Raw genomic sequence first — 24,708 nt, 5'->3', positions numbered from 1 at the left:
ATACTGTATTCTAGATTTTAATAACATACTGCATAACAAAACTATCTTCTCTCAGGTAACTAATCCATGCGCAAACAGTGGTCCCATGAAATTTCCTCACCTTCCACATAACTAATGTATTTACCAAGTTTAAATATATGAGTTAATGGTCCTGTTTAATTAATGGACCAAGGAATGTCATGAAAGTGAATTCAATGTGCAAAGGCAATTAACTCAGCTATTTAGACATTGACAGATCTCTCAGGCTTAATTTCAGCTTTGACATTTTCTTTACTTTGGTACGTTTTCAGTACTATTTGTTTAACAAAAATAAGGGCTGATATTACAGCTAGGGAATAATTGGTTGGAATAAGTTACTGTGCTAGCCAGAGTGAGGGAGTTTACAGCTGAAATGATGAAATTTGAAATGCCTGCCAAATATTAAGAATGTTACTTCTGATGTATGGCACAGAATCAACTCCCTTGCACAGGCAGGCACTGCAACTCCTCCAACAATATCCTGACAACATCATTTTCACTTAACCGAATTAGGGAAAACAGCAAGATATCTAAAAAAAGTCAATTCTCTCAAAAAAGAGATTGTTCAAAATTGGAATTTCTTATCCTGATAAAATTTTTTATTATGGTGAAAATTCTTCTTAATAATAGAAGAAAAACAGACAACATCCAAAGCCTCTTAGTGGTCAGGAATAGAAATATGCGTGCAAAACTGAGGGTATAAATTGCTATCATTAAATGATCCGTTGATTGAACAGATTATCAGAAGCCGCAAAGAAATAGGACCTTAGGCTCATTTTAACAATCAGGATGAACTGCAGGGACTTTCCAGAGGCAAAGTGCCCACATAGCTCTATCTGATTTAGACCACTTACCTCCCCACAGTTGCTCCAAGCTCAGTTTTAAAGTGGGGAAATGAATGCAGGAATGAACGGAAAGAGAAAGAAATCAAAGGTGGTTGAGCACATGAACAATGGCCCATAGTAGCACAGTGGATGCCTTAACATGTGTTTAGCTCAATGCAGAAAAACTCCAGGGGAGCATTAAATTTAGCCCGCAAAATAACATTTTGAAAAGTATAACAAGCACCTAAAGTGTTGGCCTGATATATCTGAATATTGTCCCAAGTTCATATGGAACTGATAGAGTTTTGGTTCCCTTGTAGGATACAAGTCCACATAAGCAAGTTATTTTTCTTATTTTTAGCAATTCTTCAATATATCTTTTTAACAAAAGCTATTTTTAGCATAGTTTCATGCAGATGGACAGCCGCTACTTGTTTATAATGAACAACGAAATGATATTCAAATGTGCTTTCCGGTTATTGGTATAGTTCCAGGTAATCAAATGGCCTACAGCTCTAGCGACTGAAGGAGAGCTATTAAGGTTGGGCTCATCACATAGCTATCCAACTGGCTGTTAAAAGGGTAAAATTTTATTTTATGCTCATCTTATTTGCAATGCCTTGCTTGCCATTTAGATGTGCCTATCAAGTCTGAATGCAGTGTTAATTTTAAATGTGCTGAGAATATCATCAATAAAGACCATAAAGAAGTCAATCTAATTAAGATAAGGATATGGATGTGTGCAAGTCAGGAGAGGGTATGGTGGTGAGGCAAAAATCAAGGTTAGTAGTTTTGCCAAGGTGGACTGGCCTGGCGATGGGTCAGGTATAGAACTAGAAGATCAAACAGAGTGCAAATAAAGGGAGATGGCATGATGTTTTCAATTGTCTTAGAACAACACCTTTGTTCTTCCAACATCAACTGTAGAAAAGTCCACTTCCACAAACTAATATCAAACAGGAAGCCTTGAACGGTTGAAGTGGCTTGCTAAGCTATGTAAAAGGACAATTAAGATCTGGCATATTGTTGTATGCTTGGAGTAACATAGACGCCAGACAGAGTGAGGACAGGTGGTTTCCTGCCTTGAAGAACATTAGTAGTCCATCAGACTTCCAACAATCAAACAGTACACGAGCATGAGAAGTAGAAGATTTGGACCCTGGACACATGGGAAAGCTGACTTCAGATCGGCAAATTATGGCACCAATGGGCTGCATGTAGCTACTGGATAGAAGCCCCAAAGAGAGATGTTTAGGGAATGTAGGAAGCAGCCATGCAAGGGAGTATGACTGAATAGAGAAGGGGTGGAGGTAATGACATGATTTGCCATGGTGACAGCATGGTCAAGGTAATAAAGTGCCACAGCAACAGACATTGACACTATGATTAGCAATTCTGGCCAAGGCACTCTAAAAACTGTAGGCATGTCATAACTAGATGTGAAAAGAAACATTCTGGGAGGTGAGAGATGCAGGCATTCAAGGGTCACAGACAAAGAGGGATGGCAAAGGAATTGTTGGAATCTGCAGGAAATAGATGGGTCAAGGGTAGATTTATGAGGGAGGAGATACTGATAGTTTTGGAAGAAAAACAGGGTATGTCTAAATATAGACTACTAACAATTAAGATTACAGTTGTTGGTTATTAATGGCCATTATTCAGAAAAACCTGTGTCCTAGCCAACACAACCGAAGCAAGTCAATTCATACAGTGTAAACTGTACTTTTTTTGCTGCAGGTGTTTGAAGATCATTAATAGCTACCTAATCAAGGACTTGATTAAAGGAAGAAAATGATTTCACTTACAATTCTCTATGAATGAGTAACATAAAGTCTGCAAATATGTAACAAATATCCACGCCTGCAAATTTTCTTATTCTAACTTGTTTCTGTACTTTGTACAATCTTGCCCAAGCAGGCAGCAAACGAATTAATATTTAAACTAAAAGGCATTCAATACCAACAATGGAAACAAAATCTTGTAGCTCATTTATACTTGCTCTGTGCCATGAACCTTGAGCAACAAATGCTTTAATAATGGTCAAGCTTTATAAGGCAGTCCTTTCTTTGTAAATAATAAGATAGCTGCCAAACAAACTGCCATCAGATGCCAAAATTTAGTATATGTAACTAAAGGATGTGTGTGATTATGCTATTACTCATTGCTGTAGTTTGGCCTAACGTTAAAAAAAGGTTAAGTTAATGGCAAATTAAATCAGTAAGAATCTGAACTTCAAAATTACATGCAATAATTCCTACAATAGACATTTTTGGCATCAGTACTTGGGGGTTTCCTCTGTTTAATAGGTGCTGCAGAATTAAACTTAGGATGATATTGTAACAGAATTTGGAGCAGCTTCAAGTGTTAGTCTTTGGCAACATTATCACCTTACAGTCAGAAGATGTTGGTTCATTTTTCTCTCCAGAACCATAAGTGCAAAATCCTGGTTAACATTCCAGTCCAGCACTGAAGGAATGTTGCAAAGTCAAGATACGATCTTTTAGATGGTGCATTAAACGAAGGGAGTGGTTATTCTGTAAGATAAAAGATCACTTGGTCCTATTTGGAAAACAGAAGTTCTGCCAAGTGTCCTGGCTAATACTTATTACTTAACTACTTGAAAAACAGATGACCTGGTAAGGATTTCATTGCTGCTTGACAGAGTTTGCTAAGTACAAATTGGCTACTGCATTTCCTACATTACAATAGTGGCTGCATTTCAAAAGCACTTAATTGCTTGCAAAATGCACAGAGACATGCTAAAGTCACAAAAGCCGCAATACAATTATGCCGATTTTAGAATTTTCAAGATAACCTTTCACTCATACACTGGGTACCATTTGTCTCAAGTTCTTAACCCAGTTGGCAGTTTAATACTTACGAACTTTACTAAATCAGTGGTTTAAAAAAAAATTTTGCTCAGACATTGCAGAATTACCAGAAAAAAATGAGAAGGGATATTATCTTATCATTTGGCACATTAATCACTTCGAGTCATAGAGATGTACAGCATGGAAACAGACCCTTTGGTCCAACCTGTCCATGCCGACCAGATATCCCAACCCAATCTAGTCCCACCTGCTAGCACCTGGCCCATATCCCTCCAAACCCTTCCTAATCATATACCCATCCACATGCCTCTTAAATGTTGCAATTGTACCAGCCTCCACCACATCCTCTGGCAGCTCATTCCATACATATACCACCCTCTGTGTGAAAAGGTTGCCCTCTTTCCCCTCTCACCCTAAACCTATGCCCTCTAGTTCTGGACTCCCCAATCCCAGGGAAAATACTTTGTCTATTTATCCTAACCATGCCCCTCATAATTTTGTAAACCTCTATAAGGTCACACCTCAGCCTCCGACGCTCCAGGGAAAACAGCCCCAGCCTGTTCAGCCTCTTCCTGTAGCTCAGATCCACCAACCCTGGCAATCCTTGTAAATCTTTTCTGAACCCTTTCAAGTTTCACAACATCTTTCCAATAGGAAGGAGACCAGAATTGCATGCAATATTCCAACAGTGGCCTAACCAATGTCCTGTACAGCTGCAACATGACCTCCCAACTCCTGGACTCAATAAAGGAAAGCATACCAATCGCCTTCTTCACTATCCTATCTACCTGTGACTCCACTTTCAAGGGGCTATGAACCTGCACTCCAAGGTCTCTTTGTTCAGCAACACTCCCTAGAACCTTACCATTAAGTGTATAAGTCCTGCTAAGATTTGCTTTCCCAAAATGCAGCACCTCACATTTATCTGAATTAAACTCCATTTGCCACTTCTCAGCCCATTGGCCCAGATCCTGTTGTAATCTGAGGTAACCCTCTTCACTGTCCACTACACCTCCAATTTTGGTATCATCTGCAAACTTACTAACTGTACCTCTTATGCTCGCATCCAAATCATTTATATAAATGACAAAAAATAGAGTGCCCAGCACCGATCCTTGTGGCACTCCACTGGTCACAGGCCTCCAGTCTGAAAAACAACCCTCCACCACCACCCTTCTATCTTTGAGCCAGTTCTGTATCCAAATGGCTAGTTCTCCCTGTATTCCATGAGATCTAACCTTGCTTATCAGTCTCCCATGGGGAACCTTGTCGAACGCCTTACTGAAATCCATATAGATCACATCTACTGCTCTGTCCTCATCAATCTTCTTTGTTACTTCTTCAAAAAACTCAATCAAGTTTGTGAGACATGATTTCCCATGTTGCCATGTCGACTATCCCTAATCAGTCCTTGCCTTTCCAAATACATGTACATCCTGTCCCTCAGGATTCCCTCCAACAGCTTGCCCACCTCCGAGGTCAGGCTCACCAGTCTATAGTTCCCTGGCTTGTCTTCACCGCCATTCTTAAACAGTGGCACCACGTTTGCCAACCTCCAGTCTTCCGGCACCTCACCTGTGACTATCGATGATACAAATATCTCAGCAAGAGGCCCAGCAATCACTTCTCTAGCTTCCCACAGAGTTCTCGGGTACACCTGATCAGGTCCTGGGGATTTATCCACTTTTAACCATTTCAAGACATCCAGCACTTCCTCCTCTGTAATCTGGACATTTTGCAAGATGTCACCATCTATTACCCTACAGTCTATATCTTCCATATCTTTTTCCACAGTAAATACTGATGCAAAATATTCATTTAGTATCTCCCCAATTTTCTGTGGCTCCACACAAAAGCCGCCTTGCTAATCTTCGAGGGGCCCTATTCTCTCCCTAGTTACCCTTTTGTCCTTAATGCATTTGTAAAACCCCTTTGGATTCTCCTTAATTCTATTTGCCAACGCTATCTCATGTCCCCGTTTTGCCTTCCTGATTTCCCTCTTAAGTATACTCCTACTTTCTTTATACTCTTCTAAGGATTCACTCGATATATCCTGTCTATACCAGACATATGCTTCCTTCTTTTTCTTAACCAAACCCTCAATTTCTTTAGTCATCCAGCATTCCCTATAACTACCAGCATTCCCTTTCACCCCGATTAGGAATAGACTTTCTCTGGATTCTTGTTATCTCATTTCTGAAGGCTTCCCATTTTCCAGCCGTCCTTTCACCTGCGAACATCTGCCTCCAATCAGCTTTCGAAAGTTCTTGCCTAATACCGTCAAAATTGTCCTTTCTCCAATTTAGAACTTCAACTTTTAGATGTAGTCAATCCTTTTCCATCACTATTTTAAAACTAATAGAATTATGGTCGCTGGCCCCAAAGTGCTTCCCTACTGACACCTCAGTCACCTGCCCTGCCTTATTTCCCAAGAGTAGGTCAAGTTTTGCATCTTCTCTAGTAGGTACATTCACATACTGAATCAGAAAATTGTCTTGTACACACTTAACAAATTCCTCTCCATCTAAACCTTTAACACTACGGCAGTCCCAGTCGATGTTTGGAAAGTTAAAATCCCCTACCATAACTACTCTATTATTCTTAAAGATAGCTGAGACCATCTTACATGTTTGTTTCTCAATTTCCCTCTGTTATTGGGGGGTCTATAATACAATCCCAATAAGGTGATCATCCCTTTCATATTTCTCTGTTCCACCCAAATAACTTCCCTGGATGTATTTCGGGGAATATCCTCCCTCAGCACAGCTGTACTTGTTATCAATATGCAGACAAAACTACAATTCATGCTGATGAGTTTTAGATTACTATATCAGCCTATGAGACATCAGAAATTTTACCTTCCAATCTGAATTTAATTTCCAAAGAGGTCTTCGAGTTGTCTAACAATTAAGTTGGAGATGATATTCTTGAATAGGGCAGCATTGTACCAACATTCTAGCTAGAAAATGTCTTTGCAATGTCTTAGCCTAGGTCATGAATTAACTCTTATCTCTGATTCATTAAAATTGAGAGTTAAAATTCCATACTAAATACTTGATCAAGTAACCCAACTTGACACGCTAGTGCAATCCTGAGAGAATGCTGCATTGTCTGAAGTGGAGAAACTAAGTCAAAGATTTGGCTTTGGGTCTGACATGGGCCCCAGCAATGCATGTGTCTTTATGGGGTATTTGGAAAGTACATCAGTGCTGCTTCCTGCTCTCAGCTGCATTTTGGAAAAGCTCATTATTTTCCTTCTAACTTCCATTTTTCACTCACCTCCAAAATGTCCATCTCTGATGCTTCCCTTCCTTGACTTCACAGTTTCCATTTCTGGAATCTACTTCAAACTCCACTGACTTCCATAGTTACCCCGACTACAATTCCTTACACCCTGGTTCCTGCAAGATTTCCATTATATTCTCCCAGCGTAACTGTCATCACATCTGTTATGATGAATCCACCTGAGAGAGGAAATACAGGTCCCGGCCTCCCCATGACATGGCTACAAAACAGACAACACAAAATGTCTGCACTTAGCCACTGAGCCTACTCACAATGCCTCAAATTAGCCAAACCTGCCACTCCAGCCATCACACATACCTTAGGACATGACTCATCCAGCCCCAGCCCAAGAGAATATACTTCTTCAGATTAACTGATAATGCGCCTCCTGCTCCACAATAGCCCAGCCACCTCTGATGTCCTTAGGGCACAGCTGCTCCCACCAAGAGTCAAGCCTTTACGAAGGGAACCCAGACAAGGAGGCACCAAAAAGGTATTTTGCTTGCCCCCTCAACAATACAAACACATTGATACCAGGATGAAACCCACTAACGCCTACTCCAGCCAAGAATCGGAATCTCCTGAGTCAATTAAGAAACTCATTGTCAGAAACTGGACACTAGAATCTTTTCAATTAATGACCTTTATTTCTCTTTGTTGTATAACTCGCACCACTGTCTAACAACTCACATTTCATTGTTGTAAGGGTATAAAACTCCACTGTATTTTCTGTTCAGGGAAGAAGCTGTAGTTCCTTCTGAACAGCCTGTCAGTGACTGTTTCAGTGGGGTCAAGTCTCTTCCACAATATCACTGTTTGTTAAATAAATCCTTGTCAGTTCTCAGTCTGATCTGTGTGTTTGTGATCTCGGATTAATTAGACTAAATTCACCATCCACCGAAGTGCCTCTGACATGTCATCCTTTCTCCTCAACTGAAGATTTCCCCACACCATGATTGACAGGGCCTTCAACCATGTCTGAACCATCTCACACTTACATTCTCACCTATACCCTTCCCAATAGAACTATAAGTGACCCTTGTCCTCAGCATCCACATCACCACTCCTCACATTCAAAGGATCATCCTCTGCCATTACTACCACCTCTCACGGCATACCACTACCAAACACATCTTCCCCCTCTCCTCCATGTCAGCGTTCTGCAGAGACCATTCTCTCTGAGACACCCTTGTCCACTCCTCCATCACTCATAACATTTCCTCACCTCCCACTGCTGCTTCCTATGCAATCATAGAAGGTGTAACATTTGCCACTCACCTGCTCTGCCCTCACTATCCAGCACCACAAACACACCTTACAGGTGAAGCAGCATTTTACATGTACTTCTTTCAATCTAGTCTACTTTATTTACTGCTCACAATGTGATCTCCTTTACATTGGTGAGATCAAACAGACTGGGCAATGGCTTTGCGGAACACTTTTGCTCTGTCCATAGGAACGAGGCCGATCTTCCAATTGCTTAACATTTCAATAAACCATCTTGCTCCTGTGTTAACATGTCTGTCCTGGGTGTGCGACAGTGGACACAAAAACCTTCATTGGTCACTGACTTTCTGGATTCAGTCCAAAAAAAAAACACACGGGCATTTTGAACTATTGCTTAATATTCTTGCAGAGAAGGTTTGGGACAATACACCACAGCCTATTTGAAAAGGAAGAGGAATAACAATGTTTTTTTTAAAAAAGACTTCAGCATATGGTGGGGAGAAAAATGAAATAATTGAAGTTTGTCCATCTCCCTGCCTGCAATATGGTAATTCTCCTACAACTGGTTCAGTTTGAATTCAACATGCCTTTGAGAGCAGACTCAGTGCAATCTGAAATTCTGCTAGAAGCTGAACAAGTTTTTGTTAAGTTGTGCAGCTGTCTTTTTGGAAGAATGTTTTGAGGCAATTCATTTGTTTATGATAATAAACCAATAGGCACATTTACTGCTATCGGATAATTTACTTTAATCCAAATAGATCTCCACAGACATTATGCTTTCACTAATTTTGTCCTTTAGCATCTCATTGTTCTGGTCTATTATTCATTTCCAAAAGAATGAAAAAAAAACTCATTTTGCAACCAAGATTGCTTTTGGCCAGCTTCTCTATAAGAATGTGTAGGAGTTAACATAGAACTTTTGATTACACAAATGTCACAAGTGATGCAATTCTGCCCGGTGACTCACTATCTACAATATATCTCAAGTCTATGCATACTGGATCATCTGAGCAAGATCAATATTTCCAGAGGATACAATGCTGTTGACAAAGCATCTACAGAGCCATTAGCAATGTGCATAATTTCATAAAGATTATAAAACAGTGGTGTACCAGAAATTGCAAGACGTACATGTTAAAATTGCTCCCCAATGATCATTAAATCAGGATTATTCCTTGCATGTTTTCTTACAATAGACTGGACAGCTATCATTAAGGATTTTACACCTGTATACATTTCCCACGTAAATAACAGTTATGTCAGCTATTTCTAATTATGAATTTCCTATATTGATAACAGAAATTTCCTATGTGAACATTTCATACGATAATTACATTCTCCCACCACTTGCAGCACTCTCACTAGCTCAAGATAGTTTGAAGATAAATATGTTGCACTGGACATCACAGATTCAAATGTTCATTGAAACAAAGTCATGGGATCTCCTATGCCCAACTGAGCCAGAAGACAAGGCCTTAGTTTGATGTCTCATTCAAAAGACAGGACCAGCAACAGTGCAACATTCCAGCTAAGGTCATTGCAGTATAAACCTAGACTTTGTGCTTCAGTCTTCTGACAACCCTTCAAATCAGAAGCTGGAGTGCTTATACTGAGATAAGGCTGACCCCTGAATTCTGAATATATTCCCATCAGTCAAATTTGTCAGTCAAATTAAGCCTCAACTTCAAAATCTGAAAGCCAGAAAACCTACATTAAGTCATAGCTTGACGGTGAGAATCACAGAATCACTACAGTGTGGAAAGACCATTCAGCCCATCGAATTCATACAAACCTTCCAAACAGCATCCCATCCAGACTCACCCTCTTTGCTTGTAACCCTGCATTCCCCAAGGCTAATCTATTTTATCTACACATCCCTGGACACAATGGGCAATTTATCATGACCAATCCACCTAACCTGCACATCTTTGAACTGTGGGAGAAAACCAGAGCACTGGAAGAAATCCATACAGACACAGACCAAATGTGCAAGCGCCACACAGACTTTTGCTCGAGGGTGGAATCAAACCAGGGTCCCTGGCAATATGAGGCAGCAGTGCTAACTATTTATCCACTCTATAATTAAATAGAACCAGGTTCAGTGTTATAAGCTTAAATAAAGGTCATTACAAGGGTATGAAGACAGTGATGGCTAAAGTAGACTGGAAAAGATTAAACTGGAGCAAAGTAGCGGCAGAGGTTTAAGGGAATCTTTTATTACTCTCACCAAAGATACACTCCATTGAGAAAGAAAGGCAATGAGCAGGATGCACCATCTGTGGCCACCTAAGGAAGTTAAGGATAACACTAAATTGAAAGAAAACAGGTATAATACTGCAAAGATTAGTGGTGGGTGAAAAGTATTTTAGAAACCAACAATGAATGTCTAACAAATGGGGAAAAATTAGAATAAGAGATTAAACTATTAAAAATATTAAATTAGACAGTAAGAGTTGCTAAAGGTATATGAAAAAAAGAGTAGCAACGAAATTAGTTTTGGTCCTTTAAAGCATGAGACTCCTGAATTAATAATGGGAAGCAAGGAAAATAGTACAGTGTTGAACATGAATTTTGCATCAGTCTTTGCTGCAGAAAAATATATCCCAAAAATAATTTAAAATCAAGACAAAAGGAAGAAAATAATTTAAAATAAAGATCAATGTAAAGGAAAAAGAACAGGGAAAACATTGTGATTAAAGGCCTACAGAAGTCCCATGGATCTGACTGCCTGCATCTTAGGATCTGCAAAAAATTAGCTTTAGAGACAGTTGATGCATTGCTTGCAATCTTCCTAAAGTCCCTGTATTCTAAAACAAAAGGACCCAGCAAATTGGAAAACTTAAAAAACTAACACTTTTTAATGGGATGTGGATGCTATCAGCAAGGCCAGCATTTGTTGTCCTAATCATCTTTTGAACTGAAGACAACCGAGCCATTTCAGAGGGCAGTTAGAAGCAAACATATTACTGTGGGTCTTGAATCAGTTAAGTGATATCAGTTAAGGATGGCAGATTTTCTTCACTAAAAGACAATAGAAAACCAGTTGAGCTTTTATGTCAATTAACAGCAGTTTCTTGGTCACGGTTAGTCAGATTAGTCTTTAGTTTGAAAATAAAAAGTTGAATTTAAATTCCACCAGCTGTTGTGGGATTTTAACTCATGTGTCAAAAGCCTTTAGACGAAAGTGAGGACTGCAAAAGCTAGAGATTAGAGTCAAAATTAGTGTGGTGCTGGAAAAGCAGAGCAGGTCAGACAGCATCCGAAGAGCAGGAAAATTGACATTTCGGGCAGGAGCCCTTCATCAGGAATGAGGCTGGAAGCCTCGGGGATGGGGAGATAAATGGGAGGGGGTGGGGCTGGGGAGAAGGTAGTTGAGAGTGCAATAGGTGAATGGGAGGAAGGGTACAGGTGACAGGTCGGAGAGGAGGGTGGAGTGGATAAGTGGGAAGGATGACTGACAGATGGGACAGGTCATGAGGATGGTGCTGAGGTGGAAGTTTGGAACTGGGGTAAGGTGGGGGTGGGGAAATGAGGAAACTGGTGGGGTTGATTGGTACGGTGTCCCAGAGATGTTCCCTTCAAACACTGCAAATATATTACAAATGAAGTGTCAGCCATGGTTCAGAATGTTATGGAAATTAATGTTGATCACTCTCTTCACTTTCTCAGCAGCTGTAACATTGTATCCTGCACTCTGTTCTGTTACCCTGATGCACATGTATCATATGATCTACCTGTAAATCACATAAGACAACACTTTTCACTGTAACTCTGTTAAATCTAACAGCAACAATAAATCAAATCAAATATTCAAGGCTTAGAAATGCGGAGATGGGGGCCTTAAAACAGCAGTGGTGACTTCCCACAGCCTATTTTTCCCACTGCAATTTTACCAAGGAAGCGACGAGGAATTCATTACCTATGGTTTACTGAGACCAATTAATGGAGTCCAATGTCAAGTGTTTAACTGGCAAAATGAAACTGGCTGGGTGGCTGAGAAAAAGGGCATTTCTCACTTCCAGGTTCTCATGCCAAGGGAATTTCCTTCTAATTCCCTACCCCTCCAACCCAGACGATCCTGGCCCCACTTTTAGACACCTCAACTCGGTCCCATCAGGACATCACAATTACTGACAAGCCCAGGCTTCATTGGAGTTTCCTCTTTATTGCTCACCACTCCTGGTGATGCTGTTGGGACAATTAGCTGGCAGATCCTAGGGGTGAGATTTCCTCTTGGAAGGAGGAAAATGTCTAGATTTGATCCAATTAAATGCCCAGCAGCTATTAAATGGCTGAGTTACAAACCAAACAAGTGCATGAAGGCACACCATCAATTTTTACCAAAAGTGGAGGTCCCAGCCCCAAGAGCAAATGTTTACTTCTTTATTTTCAATTAATAGTATATAAAGAAAAATTGGGTTAATGTTACAGATGTGACCTATCCTCTGGGCATTTTTGTTTTGACTGGAACATTGCATGATTGAAAGATTGGGACAATAATACACAGTCTGATTTTGCAATGCAAGACCATCTTTTCCAGCATTATTCCTTAAAGAAATCAGCAATACTCCATCCTCCTTTCTTGAGACAATATACATTGCAGATCAAAATTTAAAGTTTGGGTTGTATCAGCCTCTCTGCAATTTTTCTGGAATGATATTGAAGGGCTCTTGACCTTCAAGGGAAGTTAAGATAGTCCAACAACCCCACTACATTTTCTAATTTTGTTCTCACTGGGATTGTGACAGTTTGGGGTAGAATATGAAGCAATATTCTGATCCCAAAGCATCAATGGATCAGGGGAGTACTAAGACAGAGACTAACACAAGTCAAATATGACAAAAGGCTTGCAGATGCTGGAGCTCTGAAATAAGAAGACTGCTGAAGAAATGCAGCAACCAAAGTAGCATCTGTGAAAAGTGAAACAGTTTAGGTTGAGACCAATATTCTTTCTACAGACCACGTCTGAAAACCACTTTTCATTTACTGTCACAATAAAAATGCATCAAAAAAGCCTCAGCTACAAAACTCCTTTAATGGGCTATTGTGGGAAAGCTGCCAAGTTTAATTTTGAAGAGTCATATGCGACTCAAAATGCTAGCTCTGCTTCTCTCTACATAGTTGCTGTCAGATCTCCTGAGTTTCACCAGCATTTTCTGTTTAATCCCAATTCCCAAGATTTACAGGAGGATAGCGTGAAAGAATAGCCAAAAATGGAATATTCAGATGGGAGGAATAGCAAGATATGATGACCATCTCCACCCTCGCACTTGTAAAAATAAGTGAAATCCATTGCCTTGGATCAAATGTAAAGAATGACTCCTCACATGGGTTACTGGTGATGCCTGATGCCAATATGATTCCATACAGAATCATACATGCAGCACAGGAAACTATCAGCCTATCATATGAATGCCAGCTCTTTGGGAGAACAATGTCAATTAGGTGTGCTGCCCAACTCTTTTACAAATGTCAGGTATGATTTATCCCCTCAAGTATTGCTCCAATTCCTTTTTGCAATATATCACTGAATTAGCTTCCTTCACACTCTCAGAACGAAATCAGCAACAGCCTTGAAATCATCCTGCTGCTTTACTTGCAGTTTGACAGACACTTCATTTCTGCCATTATACTTTTCTTTGAGGTAAACCAAATAATAGGTATATATTTTGCTGAAATATGTAAGTCATGTGTTCAGGTAAAGTGAGTCAGTTAAGACAACAACTATTTGTTTAGCAATTTACCTGGTGCAATAGCATTCTTGAGGATGGCAAAATTTAAATGTTAAAAGAACAGAAACAAATTCAAATGAAAATTTAAACTAAGAACAGATGACTGTGGAAGCACCTCACGATACCAGGTACAACAGAACATGTAGCAAAACAACAAATGCATACTTACTAAGATTGGGCACTCCTATTGGACTTAGGATTCAGGCAGGTTATATCTAAAATTTGCACTTTTTGCTTCATTCAAGGCTTATCTTTGATCCTTTCAGCAACATATACAACTCTCCAGACATCCCTGGATTGTACAGAATCATTTCCTTTCCTATACTTTTGGAACTTGAGAAAATGATATGAAGCAACATGAAAAGAAAAGCAGTACTAAATTAAACATTTTCCAAGCTCGCAAAAAAAACTGATGTGACCTACAGAAATTTGAACATTCAACCTGATTGCAGATTTGGGTTCCAATCATTTGGCACACAACAAACAAGTTGCATTTAGATAGCTCATTTATCACAATAAAACGTTCCAAGTATTTCACAACAGTATTCCCAAATAAAGTCCAGTACCTCAAAGAAACATCAGGACAAATAACCAAAAGTTTGGTTAAACAAGTAGATTTTGAGAAGAACAGAAGGTAGAGGGGCAGAGGAATTAGGGAAGGAAATCCAAAGTTTAGAATCTAGGAAGCTGAAGACATATTCACCAATGTGGAGAAATTAAAATGAAGTGTGACATCAGGCATGCAAAGCAGCAATGAGTAGGGGAGGATCTTATTGACATTTTGGGAAGCATTTAATTTGCTGCCACAGTAATGTGTCTGCCGAGGTCACAGGGGCTGACTGACCTGGAGCACCCTCTCTGCTCATTGCCATGCCACAAGCAAGGAGGACTGTGGGCTCATAGGATTTGAGGCAACAACACTATATACTAGTTCCTTGTGCATGTAGCGGATTGTGACTCCAATTTTGTCAGCTCTCTCTATCATCGGGCTTCACCAGAACTGTGGAGGAATCAGTGTGTATCAGCCACTCCACTCCCCTGCTCATTGACAACTCTAGCAGCAACACACCTGAACGTCAATAACAGCCCAGGAACTCCAGTGCTAAAATACTATCATTACTGTGTAGACTTGGGGACAGGAATAAGTCATCTCAAGGGACAAAGTGATGGATACATCTTTTTCTGAAAAGCTAAATCCAAGAAAAAATGCCTATTTCACAGGATCTGTTTTGCCTTTTAAAAAAACATTCAGCATGACCCAGAATTAAGCAAAATCCTCATGACCCTTCAGCATGTCACAAAAATCTCCCTAGGAATTCTTGTCCCTCTCTAACCTTACTACTACTACAACGCCAGCCTATGTTTGAATAATTAAAAGGCTATAACTACTCCGTAATTCTTACACTTCTCTGTAGTTTCATTGCAAATGCATTCTACACTGTTTTGATGAATTGGCAGTCAACACTGAGCAATGAATCACCTTTTTTAATTACTTAAGTATATTGTATAGTGCATTTGAAAAGGAAAGGACAATATTTTGCAAGCTCAGCTACTGTAAGTTAGGTTTTTATTATAAGGCAGAAGCAGCAGCCAACTAAATTTTACTGGCACAGAACAAAATGACCAGAGCAATTTTTTCCAAGATACATTTGCTCAGGCACACACCATCATTTTAATGTAATGATTGACAGTCCACTTCTAATTGAAATATGGGGTCTTTCTATCTTAAGAGTACAAATTTCTCTCTTGTAAATGGCTTCAGAGAGAAAGATTCACGAGGCAAGTGAACAGGAACTGTTAGAAAATGTCAGGCTGATGCATCACACATCTTTATACAAAAAGGAGCAAGGAGCTCTCTCATTGTCCTAACCTACATTCTCTTCTTAACTTTGACAGTCCCTTTGAAACCACAATCTTTAATAGCTTGAAGAACAAAGGCAGTAAGTACATGACAAAACTAGCACTTGCAATTACCCCTTCAAGCCACTGCAGACTGACTTTAAATTATCACTGTTCCTCCATCACCTGGAACTACCATCCTAACAGCACTGGGACAGTACTTACATTTTGACTGTAGCAATGCATTGCCATTATCTTCTTAACAACAATAAACGCTGGTCTGGTCAGTGATGCCCATATCCAGTCACCAAATAACAACAACAATTAGTCAGTGAAAATAAACAAATTGGTCATTCATTCCATTTCTATCAGCACAGATTGGCTGATCTGGTGGTCCACATACCAACAGTAACTGAATTTTATATTTCACCAGTTGAATGTATTCTGACTTTTGATTACCCTTTTCCTGTTCCTCAAAAGTCTGTACTGCAAGAAAGACTTGCTTTTACATCTGTCTTTCCATACCTCAGGATGTAACTACAAGTTCAGCAGTCTACAAAGGATTTTTGAAGTGCCATGATTGGACCAATTGAGAAATCATAACAAACAGTTATAGCAGAAGCTTCCATAACAGCAGTAAATTACCAGATCATCTGCTTTCAGTGTTAACTCAAGATTAAACGTTGACCAGGATATTGTGAAAACTTATGCCCTTCATCAAAATTATGTTATAGGATTGTAAATGAGATAGAAGGTAGGGTCCAGTCCATTATCCTCTTATTGCAATGCTACTGGCAAACCTATTTTAACAATTCTGGTTTCTGACTAAATAATAGCCAGAACAAACTTTTTAATATAATTCATGAACTGCATTTATGCTCAGACAAGTAACTGGAGGATGTTACTGCTTGAATGCAAATCTTGCCTCAAATTTTCCATAGAGTAGGAATGCAATAAGCATCAGTTGGTGTGAGAGGCACTCATTCAATTTTTGGTAAACAGGGGAAAACAAGGAGATTTTACCGCCAATGAGTGCATCTGCTAACGCTGTGGGTTTTTTTTGGCGGGGGAGGGGGGTGGAATTGCAGGGGGCTGCTTTGGGACAAGGCAGACTTTAAATGAGATGAAACATTAAACAGAAATCAATTTGAATCAATTCCTCTCTGAATAAATAATGTTTTTTTTAATGGGAAAATTCAATCCCCAAAATAAAAGTTCCTGCAAAATATCAACATTACAAGAAAAGCCAACATGACTTTTTAGCCATCATCAATAAGCCAGTGTTTCCAAAATTTAATTCAACCTTAGATTATTTCTTTTTGTCTGACTTGTGCCCTGATCTCTGTTCCAATCTAAAACTTTTAATGATTAAAAATACTCAGTAAACCTATAGAAGAATTTAATGTCCACTTCTGGGTTATTTGTAGATGTGGGCAATTAACACGTAAGACAGTGCTAGGTAGAGTCTCTGCTCTCTTCTTACCTCTGCCCCATTTACATCCGTGGCAAGGAAGACCACCTCACCACTATTCGAGGTCTTCAAATGGACAATTAATGTTCACCTGAGGACTCAATTATTTTTGTTTTTTTCCCCATAGGATGTGATGGCACTGGCTAGGCTAGCATTTATGGTTACACAGTTGTCATTAATCCAACTCTTTATACCAGATTTTTAGTGAACTCAAACTTTACTATCTGCCATTGTGGGATACGTATGCAAGGTCTCCTGTGGTTCTGGATTGCTCGCCCAGTGACATTACCACTCCACCATCATCTCTCCTAATTTGGTCACTTCAGGTATTCAATTAATGGTGGGCAGGGTAGTTACTATACAGCGAGTCCAGGAAAAATATCAGGCTCTCAGTCCCTGACTGAAGCACCCTGTATCAAGAGAATGGGCCTGCTGAGACCTACCCTAACTCTCTCACCCTGCCCTTGCACTTCACCAATCCTAGGCCTCTGTTGAATGCATCAGTGGCTGTTACTGTCATTGTCAAGTGGCACTGAAGGCAAGGAGAAGCTGCTCACCTCTCGGGTCCTTGATCCAGAAAAGGTCTGCCAGCGATAAGTAATGTGAGGGGCCATCCTCAAAGTGTAGGGCTCCCACAAGCTCTCCAACTGTTGGTGAGCTCCCTGCCATCTAGCTCCAATTTGCCCAAATACTTTCTCTCAGCAGCTTCCATATGCTACTCTGTAACTGTTTGCCCCTCCTGTCTACCCATTCCAGCTAGCATTCCTGGATTGCACTAAAGAGTGACATCAAAGCATACCTTCAATTTCCGTACTGGCTGAAGTCACCATGCAAGTGTTGGCCATGCTTTGGACACTTCAACCAGTTTACTTAATAAAAACACTTTACCCAAGCCTCTTGTTCCTTAGGCAGATATTGTGGGTTAGGCGAACAAGGGGACACAAAATTTGGTTTCCAATTCAACTCTATTTTATTCACAAAATATTACTTATTAAAAGAACACCGCACGAGCACTTCCCAGATTCCTACAATATTTACTCTCTCTCTCTAGCTCTGTCTGAGAAAGGATATTACTTGTGACGGTCCACACGTTTGAGTTGGGGCATTAGAATCTCTTCAACATAAGGCTGGCTCTCTTCCACAAAGGTGGCTCTCACAGGTCAGGGTGAATCTTTTGGATTGTCAAACAGTCTTCTGCCACGAATCTTGATGCAAATCTTCCCCATGAGTCCTTGCTCAGTCTCCGCTGAGGTTGTGGTGCCCAGGTGAGTTGGTATTCTTTGGCCAATGGGGTTACAAGCTGGGTTCAATCATTCAATGGGATTGCGCCAACATTCTTCATTGTTGCCATGCCAGGTGGTGTGAAGTGCTCATACTCAGGCAATCAACACTTCTCCAATACACGACCATTGGGTTGATTGTAACTGAATAACTTTGAACATTTGTAACCTCGTTGATCTTGGTTTGCACTGTTCTCTGAAGCAGTTTGCTGCTGCTTAATTTAATTTGGCCAGTTTTCTGTCAGGCTGGATTTCTTTGGCTGTGGGCCAATGTAGTTTGGGGCCAAAATTGGACAGTGGTAACTAATGTGACAATCCACCCTCAAAAGAAGCAAAGTGGGGTCCCACAAGCTTTCCAACTGTTGACCAGCCCCCTGTCTTCTAGCTTCAAATTGCCCTGATACTTTCTCCCAGTAGCCTTCATATTCTGCCCTTAAACTGTTTCCCCCTTCTGTCTATCCACTCCAGCTAGCATCACAAAGGTCCTGCCTTTTCAACCTCACACCTCACTCAAGACTCTCAGATTAAACTCAAATGAGAGAGTAGCACTGTGGTCCTCTGGGACTATGTTGACTTTATTTACAAGGAAAAACTTTCTCTGGAAACCTAACAATAATGATTAATGGATTAATGCACTGTCATGGAAAGATAAGCAGTCCCAAGCCCAGTAGGGACTGGATTGAACTAACAATTAATCCCACATAGAAAACCAAAATCCCATTATTAGCACAGGGCCGTGCTAACAGTAGTTAACTATACTTCAGACTGTTTTCGCAATAAAGTGCTTTCATATCTGGGATTTCAAGTTTTTAAACTTCTTCAAGCAATAATTTTCCTAAACATCTGTGGATGAATATAACAAACTGAGGTTTACTAAGTGAAGGTGAAAGATTGCATGCTGCTTTTTCAAAGAAAGATTGGATTTGAGGGGAATTTTCACCAATGTCATGACCAGTACAACCAAAATAAGTTTTCTGGATATTATCAATTTATCATTGTGTCACAGCTTGCTATGTGCAGTTTGGCTACAACATTTCTTACACTTCAAAAGTTCTGAAATATGGGATATAAATGCAAGCTTAGTATCTGAACTATCTATATGAAGCAGGCAAAACTATAATATATATAGTTTCTCAAAAGAAAGAGAGAATTCACTCACCTTTGTCTCCACACACCAAAGTCTTTACAATGCAAGGAACTTCAATATAACCAAAGCTCTTCAGTGTTTGGACCTGTGTTGCTGTAATCGGATGCTCCCACATTACAGTGTTCATGGCTGGGCAGAAGAGTAGTGGCTTCTTAAGGTCCCAGGCTCTAACTATGCAAGTCTGGCTCAGAGAGAAAATAAATAGTACTCTTATAAGGGAGAAATGCACTTCAAACTGAACTGTAATCTCCTGGGAGTTACTTCAGACCTTTAGTTAAATCAAGAAAGCCTAGCAAAATTGGATCCCTTACAGACATGATTTTAATTAGGTTTGGGAGAAAGTAATACTTTTTAAAATTAACTTCATTTTGACGAAGTGAAGCGGTGAATCAATAAAGGAGGGTAGCCAGTTCAACTCCCCTCATGCTGGATTGACACTATGGTATCGCTCTGGAACCCAATGCAGGTATTCAGATGAGATCCACAATATCACAAATTTTTCCTTATCTGAATGGTTTAAGGTGTCAACTCAATACAGCATTTAACAAAATATATTGTAATTGTATTTCTCAATTTCATTCAATTGATTGTCTCTTCATTGTTGCATATACTCGATTATGGTCCAACTGGTGCAAAAGTCGACCTCTGATCAAAAAGAATATTTATTTTTCAGATATCTCATGCATCAGTCGATACCCAACTTTTAGCCAAAAATTCAAAACTACTTGCATTTAGTACCTACTCACCAACTTGACAACTCTATGAAAACGAGAAAGGAGAAGGTAGATTTCAGCCAGTTTTTTTGTTTATTCATTAGTGGGACGTGGACTTCGGTGGCTGGCCAGCATTTATTGTCTGTCCCTAATTGGTCTTAAGGGGCTGGCGGTGAGCTGCCTTCTGGAGCCACTACATTCCATGTGCCAGGATGATGAGTGTTCCTATGTATTGTCCTGCTAGATGGAAGTGGACATGGGTTTGGAAGATGCTGTCTAAGGACCATTAGTGAATTACTGCAATGCATCTTGTGGATAGTATATACTGCTACTACTGAACATCAATGGTGGAGAGGGTGGATGTTTGTGAATGTAGTGCTAATCAAGAGGGTTGCTTTGTCCTGGATGGCGTCCAGTTTCTTGTGTGTTGTTGGAACAGAACCCATCCAAGCAAGTGGAGAATAGTCCACATCACACTTGTGACTTATGCCTCGCAGATGATGGACAGGCTTTGGCAAGTCAGGTGGTGAGTTACTTGCTGCAGTATTCTTAGGAACTGACTTGCTCTTGTAGCTGCTATGTTTATGTGGTGAGTCCAATTGAGTTTCTGGTCAATGGCAACTTTCAAGATGTTCATAGTGGGGAATTCAGTGATGGTAACACTATTGAATGTCAAGGAGTGATGGTTAGATTGTCTCTTATTTGAGATGGTCATTGCTTGGCATTTTTGTAGTTCAAGTGTTAGTTGTTAGCCCAAGCTGGATACTATCTAAATCTTGTTGCATTTGCTTCAGTATTTCAGGAGATGTGAAAGGTGCTGAACATTGTGCAATCATCAACAAACATCCCTACTTCTTACTTTATAATGGAGGGAAAGTAATTAATAAAGCAATTGAGGATGGTTGGGCATAGGATACTACCCTGAGGAACTCCTACAAAGATGTTCTGGAGCAGACATGACTGCCCTCCAATAACCACAACCACCTTCCTATGCACCAAGTATAAATCCCCAGCAGAACATTTGCCCCCAATACCCACAGATTTCAGTTTTGCTAGGGCTCCATGATGTCACACCTCAGTTGTACCTTATCTCTTTTGTCCATGCTTGAACCATGGCTGTAAAGAGGTCAGGAGCTGAGTGGCCCTGGCAGAATCCAAACTGAATGTCACTGAGCAGGTGCTGCATGATAGCACTGTTAATGACAACGTCCATTATTAATGATTGAGTGTAGACTGGTGGTTGGTAATTTGCTGGGTTGGATTTATTTTGTTCTGCTTTTTGTGTACTGGACGTACCTGGTCAATTTTCTACATTATAAGACCGTAAGACATTGGTGCAGAAATTAGGCCATTCAACCCAGAGTCTACTCTGCCATTCAATCACAGTTGATAAGTTTCTCATTCTCCCACTTTCTCCCCATAACCCTTGATCCCCTTGATATTCAAGAACACATCTATCTCAGTCTTACACATACTCAATGACTTGGCCTTAACAGCCTTCTGTGGCAATAAATTCCATACATTCACCACTCTCTGGCTAAAGAAGTTTCTCCTTATCTCCATTCTAAAAGGTCTTCCCTTTACTCTCAGCCTGTACCCTTGGGTCCTAGTCTCTCAGACCAATGGAAACATCTTCCCAACGTCTACATTCAGTATTCTGCATGTTTCAATTTGATCCTCCCTTCTAAACTCCAACAAGCATAGATCCAGAGTTCTCAAACATTCCTCATATGTTAAGATATTCATTCCTGGGCCCATTCTTGTGAACCTCCTCTGAACACACTCCAAGGCCAGTACATCCTCTCTGAGATATGGAGCCCAAATCTGCACACAATCCTCCAAATGTGGTCTGACCAGAGCCTCACAGAGCCCCAGTAGTACATCCCTGCTTTTATATTCAAGTCCTCTTAAAATAAATGCCATCATTTGGCTTCCTAACTACTGACTCAACCTACAAGTTTACCTTGAGAGAATCCTGGACTAGAACTCCCAAGACTCTTTGTACTTCTGACTTCGGAATTTTCTCCCCATTTGGAAAATAGTCCATGCCTCTATTTTGTCTAGGTAAAAACAATGACTGCAGATGCTGGAAACCAGATTCTGGATTACTGGTGCTCGAAAAGCACAGCAGTTCAGGCAGCATACAAGGAGCAGTAAAACTGACGTTTCGGGCAAAAGCTCTTCATCAGGAATACAGAAAGGGTGGAGAGATAAATGCGAGGAGGATGGGGTGGGCATGAAGGTGATAGGTCAGGGAGAAGGGTGGGGGAAGGTAGCAAAGAATACAATGGGTGGATGGGAGTGGGATGAAGGTGACAGAGAGGACGGTGGAGTGGATACGTGGAAAAGAAGATAGGCAGGTAGGACAAGTCCTGGGGACAGTGCTGAGCTAGAAGTTTGGAACTGGGGTGAGCTGGGGGAAGGGGAAATGAGGAAGCTGTTGAAGTCCACATTGATGCCCTGGGGTTGAAGTGTTCCGTGGCGGAAGATGATGCGTTCTTCCTCCAGGCGTCGGGTGGTGAGGGAGCAGCGGTGAAGGAGGCCCAGGACCTCCATGTCCTCGGCAGAGTGGGAGGGAGAGTTGAAATGTTGGGCAACAGGTCGGTGTGGTTGATTGGTGCAGGTGTCCCAGAGATGTTCCCTAAAGCGCTCTGCTAGGAGGCATCCAGTCTCCCCAGTGTAGAGGAGACTGCTCCAGTCTCCGAAAGTGCATAACCTCACACTTTCCCATATTGTACTCCATGTCACTTCTTTTCCCACTCTCCTAACCTGTCCAAGTGTTTCTGCAGGCCCCCCACCTCCTCAATGTTAACTGTCCCTCTATCTTTGCATCATCTGCAAACTTAGCCAGAATACCCTCAGTTCTGTCATCTAGATTGTTAATGTATATCGAGAAAAGTTGTGGTCCCAACACTGAGCATTGCGGAACACCACTTGTCACCAGCTGCCAACCTGAGAAGGACTCTTTTATCCCAATTCTCTGCTTTCTGCCAGATGGTGAAACTTCTATCCAATCTAGCACCTTGCCTCCAACACTATGGGCTCGTATCTTACTCGGTAGGTTCCTGTACAGCACCTTGTCAAAGGCCTTCTTGATGTCCAGATAGATAACATCCATTGGCTCCCCTTGGTCTAACCTGTTTATTATTTCCTCAACAGAATTTTAGAAGAGTTGTTACTTCCCCTTGATGAAACCACGCTGACTTTGTCCTATTTTATCATACACTTCTAAATATTCAGAAATCTCATCCTTCACAATGGATTCCAGGATCTTACCCCCAACCGAGTTTAGGCTAATTGGTCTGCAATTTTGTCTTTTGCCTACTCCCTTTTTAAACAGGTATGTCAGTTCGCAAATTTCCAGTCCTCTGGGACCCTTCCTGATTCCAGCGATTCCTGCAAGATCACCACTAACGCCTCCACTATCTCTTTAGCTATCTCCCTTAGAACCCTGGGGTGTCATCAGGTAGACGCCAGTGTGTAATTGTATTAGAAGAGTTTGGCTAGGGGAACAGTAAGTTCTGAGCACAGGTCTTCAGTACTATTGTCAGAATGTTGTCAGGGCTCATAGCCTTTTCACAATCCAGTGCCTCCAACTGTTTCTTGACGTCACATGGCGTGAATCAAATTGACTGAAGACTGGTATCTGTGATGCTGGCAACCACTGAAGGAGGCCAAGATGGATCAACCACTTGGCACTTTTGGCTGAAGACTGCTGTGAACGCATCAGCCTTGTTTTTTTGCACTGATGTGCTGGGCTCTTCCATCACTGAGGTTGGGGATATTTGTGAAGCAGCATCTTCCAGCGAGTTCTTTAATTATCCACCTCCATTCATGCCTGGATGGAGCAGGACCACAGAGCTTTGATCTGATCCTTTGGTTATGGAAACGCTTCACTGTTTATCACTTGGTTCCTACATTGCTTGGGATGCACGTAGTCCTGTTGGGTAACGTCACCAGGTTGAGGTATGTCTGGTGCTGCTCCTGACGTGCTCTCCTTCACTCTCCATGGAAACAGGGTTGATCCACTAGTTCAATGATAATGATGGAGTGAGGATATGCTGGGCCATGAGGTTGTAGATTGTGCTGGGATACAATTCTGCCGCTGTTGATGGCTTGCAGTGCCTCACGAGTGCCCAGTCTTGAGTTGCTAGATCTATTCTCAATCTGTCCCATTTAGCATGGTTATAGTACCATACAACTTGATAGAGGATATTCTCAATTTGAAGGTGGGGCTTTGCCTCCACAAAGACTGCTGTGGTGACTCTTTCCAATACTGTCATGGACAGATGCATTGGCAGCTGACAGATAGGCAAGGATGAGGGTGAGTATGATTTGTCC

The 24,708-nt window shown here is 40.9% G+C and overlaps 1 protein-coding gene across 1 annotated transcript in view; it reads right to left on the bottom strand.

Annotated features, from left to right (window-relative positions):
• Positions 1-24,708, bottom strand: part of ppcdc (phosphopantothenoylcysteine decarboxylase) — a 74,403-nt gene that overhangs the window by 18,587 nt on the left and 31,108 nt on the right. The window contains exon 4 of the mRNA XM_072553080.1: positions 19,667-19,835. Within this exon, the coding sequence (XP_072409181.1) occupies positions 19,667-19,835 (169 nt within the window). The remainder of the gene's footprint in view (positions 1-19,666; positions 19,836-24,708) is intronic.

This window comes from Chiloscyllium punctatum, chromosome 33 (assembly GCF_047496795.1).
Source record: "Chiloscyllium punctatum isolate Juve2018m chromosome 33, sChiPun1.3, whole genome shotgun sequence".
Taxonomy (NCBI): Eukaryota; Metazoa; Chordata; class Chondrichthyes; order Orectolobiformes; family Hemiscylliidae; genus Chiloscyllium; species Chiloscyllium punctatum.
Note: the sequence above shows the minus strand (reverse complement) of the source record. Positions and strands in the feature narration are given on the sequence as shown.